Source organism: Gymnogyps californianus, chromosome 3 (assembly GCF_018139145.2).
Source record: "Gymnogyps californianus isolate 813 chromosome 3, ASM1813914v2, whole genome shotgun sequence".
NCBI classification, from domain to species: Eukaryota; Metazoa; Chordata; class Aves; order Accipitriformes; family Cathartidae; genus Gymnogyps; species Gymnogyps californianus.
The window spans coordinates 14,000,245-14,014,787 of NC_059473.1; the positions used below are offsets into that span (position 1 = coordinate 14,000,245).

Consider the following 14,543-nt stretch of genomic DNA (forward strand, 5'->3'; position numbering starts at 1 on the left):
TGGGGATGGCGTGTGGGGATGGGGATGGCATAGGGGGCTGGGGATGGTGCGAGGGGACGGGGATGGCATGGGGCACTGGGATGGTGTGTGGGGACAGGGATGGTGTCAGGGCACTCATTTCTCAACCCACCCACCCTGTGGGTTCTGGCGCTAAAAGCCACACCACCACCACCACCATGTTTTCACTTTAAATTGGGGTTTTATTGTTAGTACAGGGGGGTTCAAGTGTCCCCTGTACACTCAGCTGCAGAGCCAGCAGCCATGCAGCACCACATGCCGCCATACCACATCTCACTGCCCCAGGGAAAGGACAAGGCTGTGGCCATGAGCCCACAAGTCAGGGCACCCACTGCTGGCTCTCCAGGAGGCTGGGCTCTTTTGCACCCCAAAAGACCACTTGGGTCTGCTCTAAACATCCATACAAATACAGCACAATTCCACAGTTAGATTACAAATAGCACAGCATGTGCTCTCCAGCTCCTGCTGCCTCTGAGATCACTTCCAGCCCGTGTACAGGACACTGTTGGAGTGGTGCATTGCAGCTACCCTCCCAAGGCTCAGTGCAACCACAATACATTCATTTATCAAAGTGGGATGCATCTGCAGGAAGCGGCAACCAAAACACCATGTAAATGCATTCATCCCAGGCCCTGCATCAACCTTGCCAAGGCACAAATGTCTGTGAGGTCCAATAAGCCGTGCTCAGGGTTTATTTTTGTGGCTGTGTCTTGTTCATTGATCTTACCCTGACCGACTCTAAAACTGTCAAATCCATCATTAGCCCTGTACCCAAATCCCAGGCCTTGCTCGTCTAGATCCAGCAAATCTGATGTTGTCTTCCACCATCCATCTCCCAACAGCCAGGGAACCAACCTTAGGCTGTAGGCTTTAACTCTACAGGGCACATAGGCTCTGATTCATGCCTCTAAGTCCATATCCAGTTTCTAGAGTGCTCCTGAGCTTTTCTAGTTCAGCGAGTAGAAAGAAGAGCTCAGACTTCCACACTGCATTTCAAAGCTGCTGCCTGTCAGCAGCACATCTGCGTAAATGCACTGTCTTTGCACGCACACACACAAGTTCACCTTCAAACACGGAAGTAGCAAAATAAAAATGATCACTGAAAACTGCTGACAAACAGGAAAAAACACCCTGAAATCAGGACGGTAAAGAGTTCCTTCTGGAGTGACCATTTCCTACAGCGACTTCAGCACAGTACAAGCACATAGTACAGGCATATTCCAAAAAGGTGTGTTTTTCTCACAGAGATCATAGATGTCCTGCAGAGTCCTGGTTTTCCTTCAACAATGATCAAGTTTTACATCAAGTTGACTGCAGATGCTGTCAAATCAAGGCTTATTCTTTAGATACTGCACTCTGCACTGTAAAAAAGAGCTAGTGATGGAGGGGACTTGGCATGGGGTGGGAGGAAAGGGGCCTAGTTTATGATGACCTCCCAAAGGACTCCAGAAGCCAAAAGCAGGCCCTTCAACAGATTCTCCCGTGTTGGGCTTCCAAAAACTGAGATTCCCAAAAGTCACCTTCAATGAGCTTCAGTACTACAGTCTATTGAGTGAGTCGATGTAATGAAAAGTGGCTCCCAACGCCCAGCTTGTTTCAACATTGTCAATTTTCCGGGCAAGCTGGGAAAAAAAAAAAACAAACAAAAAAGTTAAAACACAATTCTTTGGGAGAAGGAGAAGCATGCAAGGTGAATACAGTGCTGAAGGTTATCACAACCGGTTATCACCATCGTGGGGAGAGCATCCCTCCACCCCCAACCACAGAGCATGTGCTGTAGCAAGAAGGCAAATCAAGGACTGAGCTACTGGCATGACGACTACTGCCTCGGCACCCTCCTGCCCACTCTGCCCAGCAATCCCTTTTGTGCATCACCTTAAAGACTTGGCTCTTCGGGAAGCCCAGTTCTTGCAGGAGGAAGGTGATGTATGTGAGGTCCATGCAGAGAAAAGGGCTGCTTCCGGGGCTGATTTCCATGGTCTTGCATACTAAGGAGAAAGAACACAGTGTCTGAATGTGCACTGTGAGCTCAGGCCTAGCATCAGCCCAGCTTTGAAAAACCTCAAATGAATCCGTAAAACACCTCTTGTCAGTTGAGTTGCGCAGTGATGAAACCTGTTACAATGGGGTTGAAATGACATGCACACGTTGGCAGAAGCACAAAAGCTTTGGCACAGTGGAAGGAAGATCAAGGCATTCTGTCTCTCCCCTAACACAGCTGAGTTTCTTTTCTCTCTCCAGGAAAGGATGAAAAGGGCCTCCAACTTTTCTTCTATCTACTTCAAGCCTTTAAATATCTGAGCAACCTCAGGTGTGTTATGTCTCTCGAACGTAAGCACTCAACAGATGTTGACAAAACCAAAGGAAAAAAAAAGACAAAAGAAAAGACAAAAGAAAGAAAAAGAAAAGACAAAACCAAAATAAAACCCACTTCCTTTCTCAGGATGAATTACACAAATGGTAGTCCAGAAATCAGAACTGCAACAACTGTTCAGTCATTCATAAAGTTTACCAAAACCCCCCATGTCAGTTTGATCAAAGCCTGAGTTTGTGGCATTAAGAAAAGAATGTTTACATTTGTAAATCTGCATAGGCAGTTCTCTCTGCAGCTGATGAAGCGAAAAGCTATGAACTGGTTTTCCCCCTTTTCCGATTAACAATCAAGCATATGAACAAATCTTGAGACAAAAAGAAAAATTAAACCAGATTAGAACAGGTTATGCTAACGAGATGAGAACCCCTACATCTATTTTGAAAGCATGATTTCAGGACAACTGTTAACTGGCAAGTTTATTAGTAATTCTTGAGAGAGTTCTGAAATATAAGTATTATAAGATGTGTCTTATGTGGGCTGCAAAAGCAAGAACTAATATAAATATAGTTGAGATTTTCAGAAATAAGCAGAAATGTTGGTGCGATGCTATGGAGAGAGGTGCTCAAGAGAAGTGCTCAATATTTACTTAAAACAAAAATCAGGCTTCTTAGCATGTCACACATTTGCCACCTGGGTATGAATTTACATACAATTACTAGTGTGTGTTTGATTGTATTTTACTCACCGTATTTAGCTGCAATTTCAAAGTCACCGACAGTTAAGGTTCCTCCTTTTTCTTTATCTAAAAGAAAAAAACCCATGGTCTCTTATGGTTTTTGCATAAAGGCAATTGTAGATTGAAGTCATGAAAGTTGTTTGGAAATCAAACCTTGAGCCACTGAAATCAATGACAAAACGCACACTCGCTTTAAAGGTAAAAGAACCTTTGTAAGATTCTTAATGTAGACTGAAAAGCCTTGTTTTATGAAGAACTTTTAGCCTCGTTTCCTAAAGAAACATGGTTTACGGACTCTCTCACCTTGTCCCCATGTCTGTGCTGCCCTGTCCTGTGATGCCTGAACACAGTTAATGCCTTTGACCAGATCTGACAGGGCAGTGGTGCTCTGTGACATATTAAATCTGAAATTATTTGTAAAACAAAGTGGCTGAGGAGGGAGGTATGTTAGTCCAAACTAGCCTGAGATCTCATCATCTCCTTTCTACCACTGAACACAACAGCCTTCTGTACACCAGCATACCACTGGAAAAGAGATGGGATGCACGTGGAATTACCTGAAAATCTTCATTCCATCTAAAAAGGTCAGTGAAGCAAAACACACAGCCCAAGATCACTTTACAGCTTTACCACCCAAGAAATTTGTTTATCATTAAGAGGGCTTTTTTTCTGTTTTGGATTGTGGAGTTAATCAGACAACAACGGTTTCTGAAATGCAGACAGTTTGTTTAAAAACCATTACCAGAAGTTGCAGGTCCTATTTCACAGCCCCAGTCCCTTCTCTATAGAAAGCATTCAATATCCGTTTGAGACCAATGCTGCACAGCAGTGTAACAAAAGACTAAGTTCCATGACAGATTAGCAAAGCATCGCGATGTGTATAAGTGTTACCATTTCTTCCACAACTTGTCATTTAAAATGAAATGAAAACAGGACCAAACATACCTATGAGACCAACCTCTGCTGCACGGTCATAGTAGTAGGAGAAAGTGTAAAAATCCAAGTCCTTCACTTCCTCAGCTTTATGCACTTTTTTGTAGAGCATCTTTGCCACCTTGTTAGAACAAGACTCATATAGAGGTTCACCTAAAAGAAGGCAAAGAAACCCAGGATATTATAGGCAGAGAGCTAAATATACATACAATTTATTTAGGATCTGCCAGGAAACAGGGTCCCTTTTGCACAATAGCACTTTGTAAGCTCTTCACAGAGAACTGAAATCTGCATCTTCTTCCAGAGGCAACACTTACCCTCCTCAGGCTGGGACTAAGTATGTGATAGATCAGAGATGGACAACATCATTCAAAGCAGAAGGATTTTGAAAGACCTGTTCAGGGATTGCTCAACTCCATCTGCATTACTACTAGCAGCTTTACTGACTGGACAGACACACCATGGCACAAGAGGAAAAAGCTGCAGAATCTCTTTAACAGCACATCAAGAGGAGCCAGACAGAACAGTAAACAGAGAATCTAGTGTCTTTGCAAGAGGCTGAGAGTGTATCGTTTACTCTGCTAATAGCATGCTGGTCTAGATAGGAAGAGTGATAAATCACTATACCTGCCTTCTGTCCTTTAATTTTGTACACTATCTCAGCATGTTGCCATTCAGATTTGAAGCCAGGTGGTAAACAAGGGCTGATCAATTCCTCCCCTTCTCCTACTGCAGAAGTAAAACAAAGCCACATTAAGGAAAAACACAAGGAGTTAATTTCAGATCCCTCACCCCCAGCCCTGCTCCATACTGTCCCACAGCCTCAGCAAGGCACCTCCAAGCCCCAGTCATGGCTCAGATGTCCCATGCCCCCCCAGGGCTGGCAAGAATCCAGGTCTTCTGGGATCTAGCAGTGTCACCTCCTGCATTCGTCTCAAATGCACCCAGCCATGGTGACAGGAGTCCACATACCACTCAGGAACCTTGAGCCCAGTGGGAAGGGGACAGACAACTCCTCCCCCCACAACAGGGCTACATACCCTATGCTCAGAGCCAAGACTTGAGGAGTGCCCATAACTTACAGGGTTTTCCCTCAACTCCTCCTAAAATGGCGAGCCTTGCTGACATCAGCCCGAGTCCCAGGTAACTGCAAAGGGATAAAAGCCTCTGTGAACAATGAACATGTTCCTCTGATACTCCACTGACAACGTGGCTGGGACATGCCAGTCTCCTCTACATGGTCCCAGCAAAATGGCTCAAGTCAGCAGCTAATGCACATAAGGGGAACTTATGTGCATTACTCTCCATATTACCCTTACCCAGAAGGATAATCTCTCTTTGAAAAAGCACAGGCAATAGCTGTCAACGATAATCTGGCTCTTGAAGAACTGGGAATGCTGAAGGCATTCCCCTAACGTTTCTCCTACCCTCCTGAAAGGCAGCACAGCCTCTAGCATACGGAATTGACTCTTTTTGAGCTCAAACACACTCCACAGCAAACACAGGTGGGAAGAAGCTGCTTCCCTCTGCCCAAAACACTGGGAACAGGGGAAGACAGTGAGGAGGAAGGAATGGCAGAGACAAAGCGCTATGAACTGACTGCAACCCCCATTCTCCACCCTCCTGCGCCACTCGGTGGTGAGGAGGTAGAAGAGTTGGGAGAGAAGCTCAGTCTGGGAAGGAAGGAGAGGTGGGGGGAAGGTGTTTTTGATTTTGTTCTTATTTCTCATTATCCTGCTGTTTAATTGGCAATAAATTAAATTAACTTCTCTAAGTCGAGTCTGTTTTGCCCATGACGGTAACTGGTAAGTGACCTCCCTGTCCTTATCTTGACCCACGAGCTTTTTGCCATATTTTCTTCCCCCTGTCCTGTTGATGGAAGGGGAGTGATAGAGCAGCTTGGTGGGCACCTGGTGGGCAGCCAAGGTTAATCCCCCACAATGATGTGGCGCAGGTTTCTCCGCTTCTTCCCAGTACTCATTTGCAAGGACCCCACTTCAGCAAAACACCTAGATCTCACTGGCTTCATAGAAAGCTTCTATCTGTATAGTGTGCTCTCTTTCCCACAACTAACCTGTAGGAATACAGCTTGTAGGTGTTGTTAAACATCTGAAATGAAGTTGTATGCCCAGCTGGTGATGTCTGGAGAGTTGCCTGGAGGGAGAAAAAGATGTCACTGCAAGGTTTCTGCCAGCAGCAGCAAACATCAACAAAACAATCTTCCAAAACATTAGGAAAAAGGTGAAACAATCCTAGCATCGTTCAGAGAGAAATGATGAATTCGCAAGTATTTTGATTTGACCGCTGATACACAAGACAATCGCAAAACCTGGAGCTAAAATAGTGTCTTCACATGACAGAGTCTAAACTGGTTACATTTCTATTTGTATCCACACCAAATTGGTGCATAAAAGAATTATTTTAATTAAAAAGGAATCCTTATTCCAGCTCTTAACTGCTTTTGTCAAGAGGCCACAGCAACTGCCTCTTCACACGATCCCTACTAGGACAAACTGTGTGCAAAATAATATGAAAACCAGGCACGCATTAACTTCCTACTCAAGCGAATTCAGCTGTGAACTTCCACAAGCCAGAGGAAAAGCACATCACTGTGCTTGCCAAGGAACAGAGGACCAGCCTGTGGTCTGAAGAAATGAAAGGGTAATTATCTGAAGCACTTTGCAGCCTCTTCCCCAAGTGCACCAGCACGGCTAGTGTGTTTGTGAGGAGTAAAGCTCAGGCCACGATGCTATTCATGCTGCTCATATCTTAACACCATCTCTAAGTCCAGAATTTCCACATCCAGGACTCTTCACATCCCCTGTCATTCTGCTATAAGAGCACAACGTCTTGATTAGCCCAGGCTGGGACACTAGATACAGCATCCCAACCCTCTGCTTTTGTGCAGCTTTACTATGAACAGTATCTCTGCTCAGGCCAGAGCCTTACGACTCCACATCCACAGGGCTTCCAGCTCACAGAACACCTATAAAAATGCCACAACAGGAAGCTGAAATGACAAACATCAACATGTATTTTTTACTGCATAATAACAGTTGCTCCTTAGAAAGCATTCATTTGCAACTGAGTGAACTCAGGAAAACCAGAAACAAAGATTGAGAAGGCATCTTACTGTGTTCTTAAAACCCAATATAGGGCAAATGTTGCACTTGAATTCATTAACAGCATTGCCTTTGAGTTCTTCATTATAAGCAGCACAAACTGAGAGTCAAGGATTAAGACGCTCAGGTGAACACTGCATTTTCCCCAACATAAAGCAGCCCTGGCAGAATCACCACATGCACCACCAACCCATGGAGTTGGAGTAAGAGGACTGACAAATAGTTGTGAATGCCTCCGTGACTGACTATAACAAAGCAGATGTGACCAAGTGACCTGGGTTTTTCTGTCAGAAGCATGGCTTCATGTCACACTGAAAAACTCCTGGTCTGTTTCCAAGGGAAACAAATCTGAGCAGTTACTGACTTCTGCACCAGCATTTCCCAACAGTGTGCATGTTCACATTACCTCAGTGCGTGGAAGGAAGGTGATCTGTGTTGATCCACCACCCAAATCCAGCATCCCTACACTTCTCTTCTGTGGATCATCTAGGCTACCTGAAACGTGTGACAGAACAGAGAAAGCCATGGTGGGCACTGTGAGAAACTGGCTAGGAACAAAACCAGAAGTACAGTGGTAAAGAAAGAGGACAATCTAACTCCATCCGTCAGCTTCCAGCCAGCACTAAATTACACTGTCATCTACTGGGCACTTATTTTGGCTTTATCAGGGTGACCTGAAAATCTTCAAGTGACAGAGTTTCTCCTATTTCTCTGGTGGCTGTTCCTGCCCTAATTACAGCAGCTTTGGTTGTTGGATTCCTAAACATTTTTCAGTGGATGCAAGGACCCTTTTGCAAACTCTACTCTGGTAACCACTTTGTAACACAGAGGAATGTCGTTTTCTTGGCCACCTCTCCCTGATCCCTTAGTGATAGTTTGCAGATCCCTATGGCCAAGGGGATGACAGACTGAAAAGAGCTGGCCTAAGAGACTCAGCTCTCTTGGAATTCTTCCTGCTACCAGCCCAGACCTCTCTTCTCATTTAAATCCAGTTCTTCTCAGTTAGATCCTTCAAATACACCTTCCTAACAAGACTAGTTTGTGCCAAGTACCTTGCTATACCTCATGATAGCTGATGTTTGAAGATCTCTGACCTTTCTGATATTTCCTGTGAGCATAAAAAGCTTTAGAGCACTTGTCATATTGCTCCATACACTGTGTGTGCTGAACAGAGGGCTCGGACGGCAGACTGCTTTACTTATTGTCAGGGGGGGCTTCAGCTTAGTTTTTTCCTTACTCTTCAGCTACCCTTTTCTAACTCAGCAGTGTAAACACTTGTGATATTTCTATGTTATAAATCTGTAAGGAAGTAGCATAGTACTTTCTTTCACTCTGTGCAGCTGCCAAGCACATCTAGAATATCCACATTAAAAATTTAGCCACAGCTAGTGGCAGACTCTAAAAAGGAATAAAATGCTCTGGTACCCTACAGGGAACTGAAAGAAAGGCCACATTAAACATCTAGGGAAAGGGATTAAACTCCTCACTCTGTCAAGTAAATGGCCAAAAACCTAATGACTTAAATAGGCCAGGCCAAAACCAACTGCTGACTTATTCCCAGATCCCTCTTTCTTCCACTCCACCCCAATGAATGAGCATTCCCATGCAGGGGCAGAAAACAGCATGAATTTCACAGTATCAGTCATATCTTTATGCACATGCTCATGTACACATACCTGTTAAAAAATTTATTGTGATCCAGGCTGAAATACCTAATAAGGAAAAGATTCAGAAGACGCACTGTTAGATCATACCATTTCATTTTATCTAACAACAGTAACAAAAAAGGTAAGCCGTATTACAAGGTCCTCCTGCTTTAGGATCTGTTTAGCTGGAGGCATTTTTAAGTCTTCTCATACAGTTTAACTGCACCGTCAAAACAAAATAATCAGCAAACCAGAGCTTGTCATCCAACAATAGACAGAGACACCAGAGACCATCTGCCACAAGCTCCCTTGTCCTGCTTTCACAAATGGAGGACTTCCAATACAAAGTCTCCAAAGGATGTCTAGCTGAGAGCTAAGGAAGAAGGATCTTCAAGAAGGGTGAAGAGGACTGGCTCTGCTGAGCTCCCCTGACCCACCTTGCCCCAAAGCCAGTGTTTCCACAACTGTCAACGGCTGTCAAAAAACAAGATTAGATGCCTCGAACAAAGAGAATGACCTTCTATACCAGAGCTTATGCGATATTTGGAAGAGAAGCCCTATATATGAAATGCCTGGAGAACTCTATTTCACAGGTCAAAAACTTACGTGAGAAGTCACAAAGGCTTCAGTCCTCAGCTAAAAGACAAGGAAATGACTGACACTCACATTGTTCATTTTCTAGGAAAACTTCGACTGGTAGGCTTTTGTTTGATGTCAGGCACTCGACTTTCCTTTTGAATACTAAGAATTTTCATCTTTTCAGCGTTCTAATATTTCCTATTTTCCTCTAAGCATTTTTGTAAGCCACACTGTTTCTGTCCTCTTCTTGTTTTATAAACCTTTCCTCCATAAATTAGACGAATTAGTGGGCCTTATGTTAACAAATTCAAATATTTATCCATGTGGTTAAAACTCAAGGCATGCTAGGGAACATGGCCCAGTTCAACCCTTGGCTGAACCAAGGCTGTCACTGCTACTAATGATTTTAAAACAAAACAAAAAGAAGAATTACAATGTCTTTCTTCCATTAAGCAGTAAAAAAGAAACTCATGAACAGCTCCAAACAGCTCCAGCTATTTTAAAGTTTGGTTTCTAAGCAGATTTAAAACACATTTCAACACTTAGTTACTTAGAATTTAGACATGTTTCCTCAAATTATTTTAAATCAAGACTGACTCTGGGTTCTGTCCTCGGCATTTTTTAATAAGCATCAACTTACTTCAGCATGTATTTTCTTCTCTATATAACATTTTTTCAGATTGAATTCACAATCACACTCATTAGATCAGTTATAACTAACATTATGACCAAATACTTCCAGAAAGCTCTGATGAGCATTGTCAAGAGCAGTTGTTGAAGACCACCTCAACAAGCAGATATACAGAAACCTTTCCAGAAGTGCTGACTGCACAGTGACTTCCTGGTGATCCCACAGGAACTGCCCGGCACTCAGAGCTTTGAAAATCAGGACAGAGTTCAGGACTTCAAATTGGAAAACATAGCACAAGATCTCTTCGGCTGGCAGTGCCTGAGGCAGCGTAAAAACTGTGTCAAACCCGCTGCTTGTGGTTCCCACTACAGTGAGTGGGGATTTGTCACAGTACAGCATGAACCTCCAGGATTGCAGAAAGGGTCTCCACAAGTTAGCCTACCTTCATCGGTTCCGTTCATTATCGACACACAGTTGTCCCTCACGAAGAAGGGGGAGGCCTGAAAAATCTCCTTCACCTGTAGTTCAAATAAAAGCTACACTCAGAGAAGTCTTTTTTCAGCTGGAAAGAAAGTTTTTTTAAAACTCCAGTTTTACACAACTGCTCCTCTTCTTGGGCCAGATCCTGACTGCTGCTAACCACTTTCTTTGAAGTTCAAGAGTCCAACAAGCATGAGCCTGCGCTCTGCTATAAAAGGTCAGCGATTTACACACTGGCTTTGCAGTTTGGTGCAGAGACAGGGATGGATGTGTGGGTTTTCAAGCATGGAGACTGCTCAGAAATGCCATTAACAAGGGATGGACATGGGTAGGGAAGGGAACTCAGTTTACTTTGCTGCAATTGGCGACCCACAGGGTATTACATAGGCACGGGAGAGGCAGGAGATGGACACCCTAGCTTTCAGGAATGCCCCAGGGAATGGCATTTTTAACAGGAGCATGTTGGCTGTTAGAGGTCCTCTACACTACATCCTACATGAGGTAGCAAATCCCTAGGTTTCCAGAGTCCTCTAAAGTAACAACCACACCACATTACTTCCTTCCAATTATTGCTTAGAAAAAGAGTACACTTAGTGCACACTTAATAAACTTTTCCCGCAGCCATAAGGTCTAGAACATAATATTTTGTTTATTTTTATAATATTTTAAAATATTAAACATATTTTATATGCCTATAAATACAATTTACATTATTTCCAATCAATATAAAGGAGCAACCTTGCAGCAGCAGGCTGATAACATGACCAATCAAATAGCAGAGAGCTTTTCTCAAAATAGCAGCATCCTGGTCAAAACCACCAACAAACACACCCAGTAAGAACAAGCCTGTGGTGACTGTTAGGAGTATCTCATTACACTTGTTATGTCATCTCCAGGCGTATTTGGAGCTGTCGTCATTCCTCTGTGCTTGTACTCATGCAATTTCTTGCCCCAACCCCATTTGAGATCAGGTGGCTCTGCACTGCTTTCAGGGTTAAATGATACGAATGGCTCATGTACACAAAGATAAAGGAGTATGTACCTTACACAGAAGGGACAAAATTTTGCTATAAAATTCCTGAAAGCAAAATGAAAGACAAGAAATAGTACCTTATCCAGCAACTTCTGAGCTTTCTCTCCTGGCAGCAACCGTAGGCCAGCTGTGGCTTTCAGGACCAGAGGAGTAAACTTCCACAGCTCCATAGGAACTTCCTTCTTTGCCACCTCCAGGAGCTCTTTTATTCCCTGGCCACTCTGTGAGCAGAGAAAGAACAAAAAAAGGCATCTTAGAAACTCTTTAGATTTGCCTTTCTTGGAAGGGCAAAAGGGTAACCAGAGACACGATTCACTGTAAATGTGGAACAGAGACAAGTGACTATCACAAGGGGTCAGGAGAAGGTGGAGGACTCACTATCTCCTACAGCATGAGACCTGGTGAATATACTGGGGATTATCCAGCAACAGGTCAAAACCAAACAGGAAGAGCCACTTTTTCAAACAGTGACATAGAACTCTCTGCCACTGAATGTTTTGGCTACAAAAGGTTCAAAAGGCTGTATGACAAATCCTTGGGAAAAAAAGGCCTTTGGAGCCAGTAAAACACTATGAGCTGGGTGTAAGTCTGGCTCAGGAAGTCCCTAAATCCCTGCAAGCCAGGAGATGAGAGAGAAGTCACTTAGTACTTGGCCTGTTTTTTAGACTATTTTCCTGAGAATCCAATTCTGGTCACTTTTGGAGAAGGCTCTGCTCCAATCCAACACAGCTCTTTTGTCATTTTCTCAAGCACATTGGAATTCTTAAGGCAGAGATAGGAAAAACATCCACTGTGCTTAATTAACATCACCGAGCGGAACTAGATGCATTCTGTTCCTTGCTCCTCTGCATGTTCACCAACTTTTACTGTGGGCTTGTATCATTTGGAGACACTTCCGTGAACTGAGACAGTTCAGCATACTGTACCACAGCAAGACGTGATTTGCAGGGCATATCAAAACCAGGAGGTTTTGGGGCACGTACTTTTACAGTAACAGAAACAAAATTACCTTTTCGACATCATCGGCATATGCGGATAGACCAGGCTTCAGTGCTTTAAACGTCTCATGGGTTAATTTGGGAGTCTCTGTTCAAAAACAGTATTCCAAAATAAGTAATGGTACAAATAATTTTGCATACACAAAAAGAAAACCATTTTACAAATTACTTTATTATGTGCCAATGGAATTCAACTGAAGCCTCTGTCTAATGAACTATCAACAGCCACCCGACCTTTAAATACAGCCCTTGCTATGGAATTAGCTCCCGAGAAAACCATTTTTAAAAGTCATGACTGTTTTTCAGGTGCTGGTGTCCACTATGCACGTATTTTTCATGCACATCAAACAATCACCAGATCGGTACAAGCTCTCTTTGAGCCCTTACACCTGCCATGTGCAGCTTTCCAAACTGCACTGGTAACAAAGACCCCATGTTTCAGCATGCTCTGTTCTGGCTAAACTTGACTCCAGCAAAACGCAGTGGAAGCTTTACCACCATTTTCAATGGCAGCAGAGGGAGCCAGACATAAGTATTTGGAAACCTGAAGTATAGACAATTATACGAACCTGCAGGCAAGACGATGTGAGCTTGACAACATCCTCCTCCTGTACCCAACTACACTACATAAAGTTTCCTGCAATATATTCCAAAATTGTGTTTAAAGAGAAGCAGGCAAGGAAGAAGAATAATTCGGGAATACACTGAAAGAAGGAAATCCATGGACTGTTGTTTAACGCCTTTGGTGGCTAAGCCTTACACTAGCCCATTCTGCAAACCTAAGGTGCTCCCCACAGGCCAATGACACCATACACTACACAGCTAATCCTTAAAAGCATCCTCAGATCACCTACTAACAGCATCTACACAGGTTCTTTCATATTTAAGAGTTTCACAAATACGAGCCAACAACACCTAAACAAATGAAGCTTACAACTCCAGAGGAAAACTGGAGGGTTTTTGTACACTTCTGTCTCGCTTCTCAGCAATACTTTCTGTCCAGATGCAATACACAGCAATTTTAATGAAACCGTGAAGTTTTGCAATTGAAATCCAACACTGAAGCCAAGGATGCGCTAAACCAGACAATGCAGAGAGAAGCAGCTCACTGCCAGGAACCGGAGACAGCCAACAACCTCATGGTGAAAATTCGGGGGAATAAGGCAGTTTGAATTTATAATCCTCTCTTCCACCAAGCAGTGTCATGAAAAACTGCTCTTCTTCAAGGCACCGTTCTAAAGGTACAGCTGCTATTTAGTTCACATTCTGACGCTACAGCATTTTCTCCTTGTTGAACGTTTTCATAATTTCATCCAAACCCACATGCTTGAATCATAATATACTTCCTGATGGCTCTCTAGAAAGAGCTGAAGCATGTTTGTTCAAGTAATCCCTAGAAAAGAATTATCAATAATCTGCTCCATACATTATGGAAGAAATAATCTATCATGCAATGAGCAGGCCATACCTTTTGGCTGCTGTGTAAATTTAAAAATATGGATGCGAGTTCCCGTGCTTCCTGCATCAAACATAATTCCATAAAAGACTGAGAGATCTGTGGTCAGTGCCTGATGGTTCAGTTTGTCTCCCCTGCTTTCAGCAACTCCTTCTGTTGCTCCCATGACTGGTTTGGAATCCAAGTGCCATTTTATGTATGCAACATAAATAGCTATGCATGCCAAAATCCCAAAAGCGAAGAACCGCTTTGATATCTTCATGGCTTCCATTTATCAGATGTTTTGTTTCTTCCCTTTATCAAATGTTTTATTTCTTGTCCTTCACACAGAACACACGGTTCCCACATCACTCCTATATCCAACAGAAAAGAAAAGGTATGTTTTATTTTCTAAACCTGCTGAAAGGATCTAAGAGTACGATGGTTATTTGATAAGGGACTTACACGAGTAAACTTGACTTGAGCATTAGTTAAATACGTAACTGTTAGTTCGTTTAGATCTGCGATAAGAAAGTTGTGCATGATAGTCAAAGTAAGCAGTAAGTCACTGCAACAAACAGCCTGGTAAAAAAACTTACACACAGGGAGTGACAGACT

The 14,543-nt window shown here is 43.2% G+C and overlaps 1 protein-coding gene across 3 annotated transcripts; it reads right to left on the bottom strand.

Annotated features, from left to right (window-relative positions):
- Positions 1 to 203: 203 nt before the first annotated feature.
- ENTPD6 (ectonucleoside triphosphate diphosphohydrolase 6) lies at positions 204 to 14,281 on the bottom strand. Of its 3 annotated transcripts, none has more exons than XM_050893277.1 (13): positions 13,959 to 14,281; positions 12,502 to 12,578; positions 11,570 to 11,713; positions 10,422 to 10,497; positions 8,800 to 8,835; positions 7,530 to 7,618; positions 6,076 to 6,155; positions 5,084 to 5,148; positions 4,629 to 4,730; positions 4,014 to 4,154; positions 3,078 to 3,134; positions 1,894 to 2,006; positions 204 to 1,640 (listed from the first exon to the last, which is right to left on the bottom strand). In XM_050893277.1, the coding sequence occupies exons 1-13, from the start codon at positions 14,215 to 14,217 to the stop codon at positions 1,557 to 1,559; spliced, it is 1,323 nt and encodes a 440-aa protein (XP_050749234.1). In that variant the 5' UTR covers positions 14,218 to 14,281; the 3' UTR covers positions 204 to 1,556. The 3 variants fall into 3 exon arrangements, with proteins under 3 accessions (XP_050749234.1, XP_050749235.1, XP_050749236.1); XM_050893278.1 differs by having other exon boundaries at positions 10,422 to 10,515; XM_050893279.1 differs by lacking the exon at positions 4,629 to 4,730.
- Between the last annotated feature and the right edge of the window lie 262 nt (positions 14,282 to 14,543).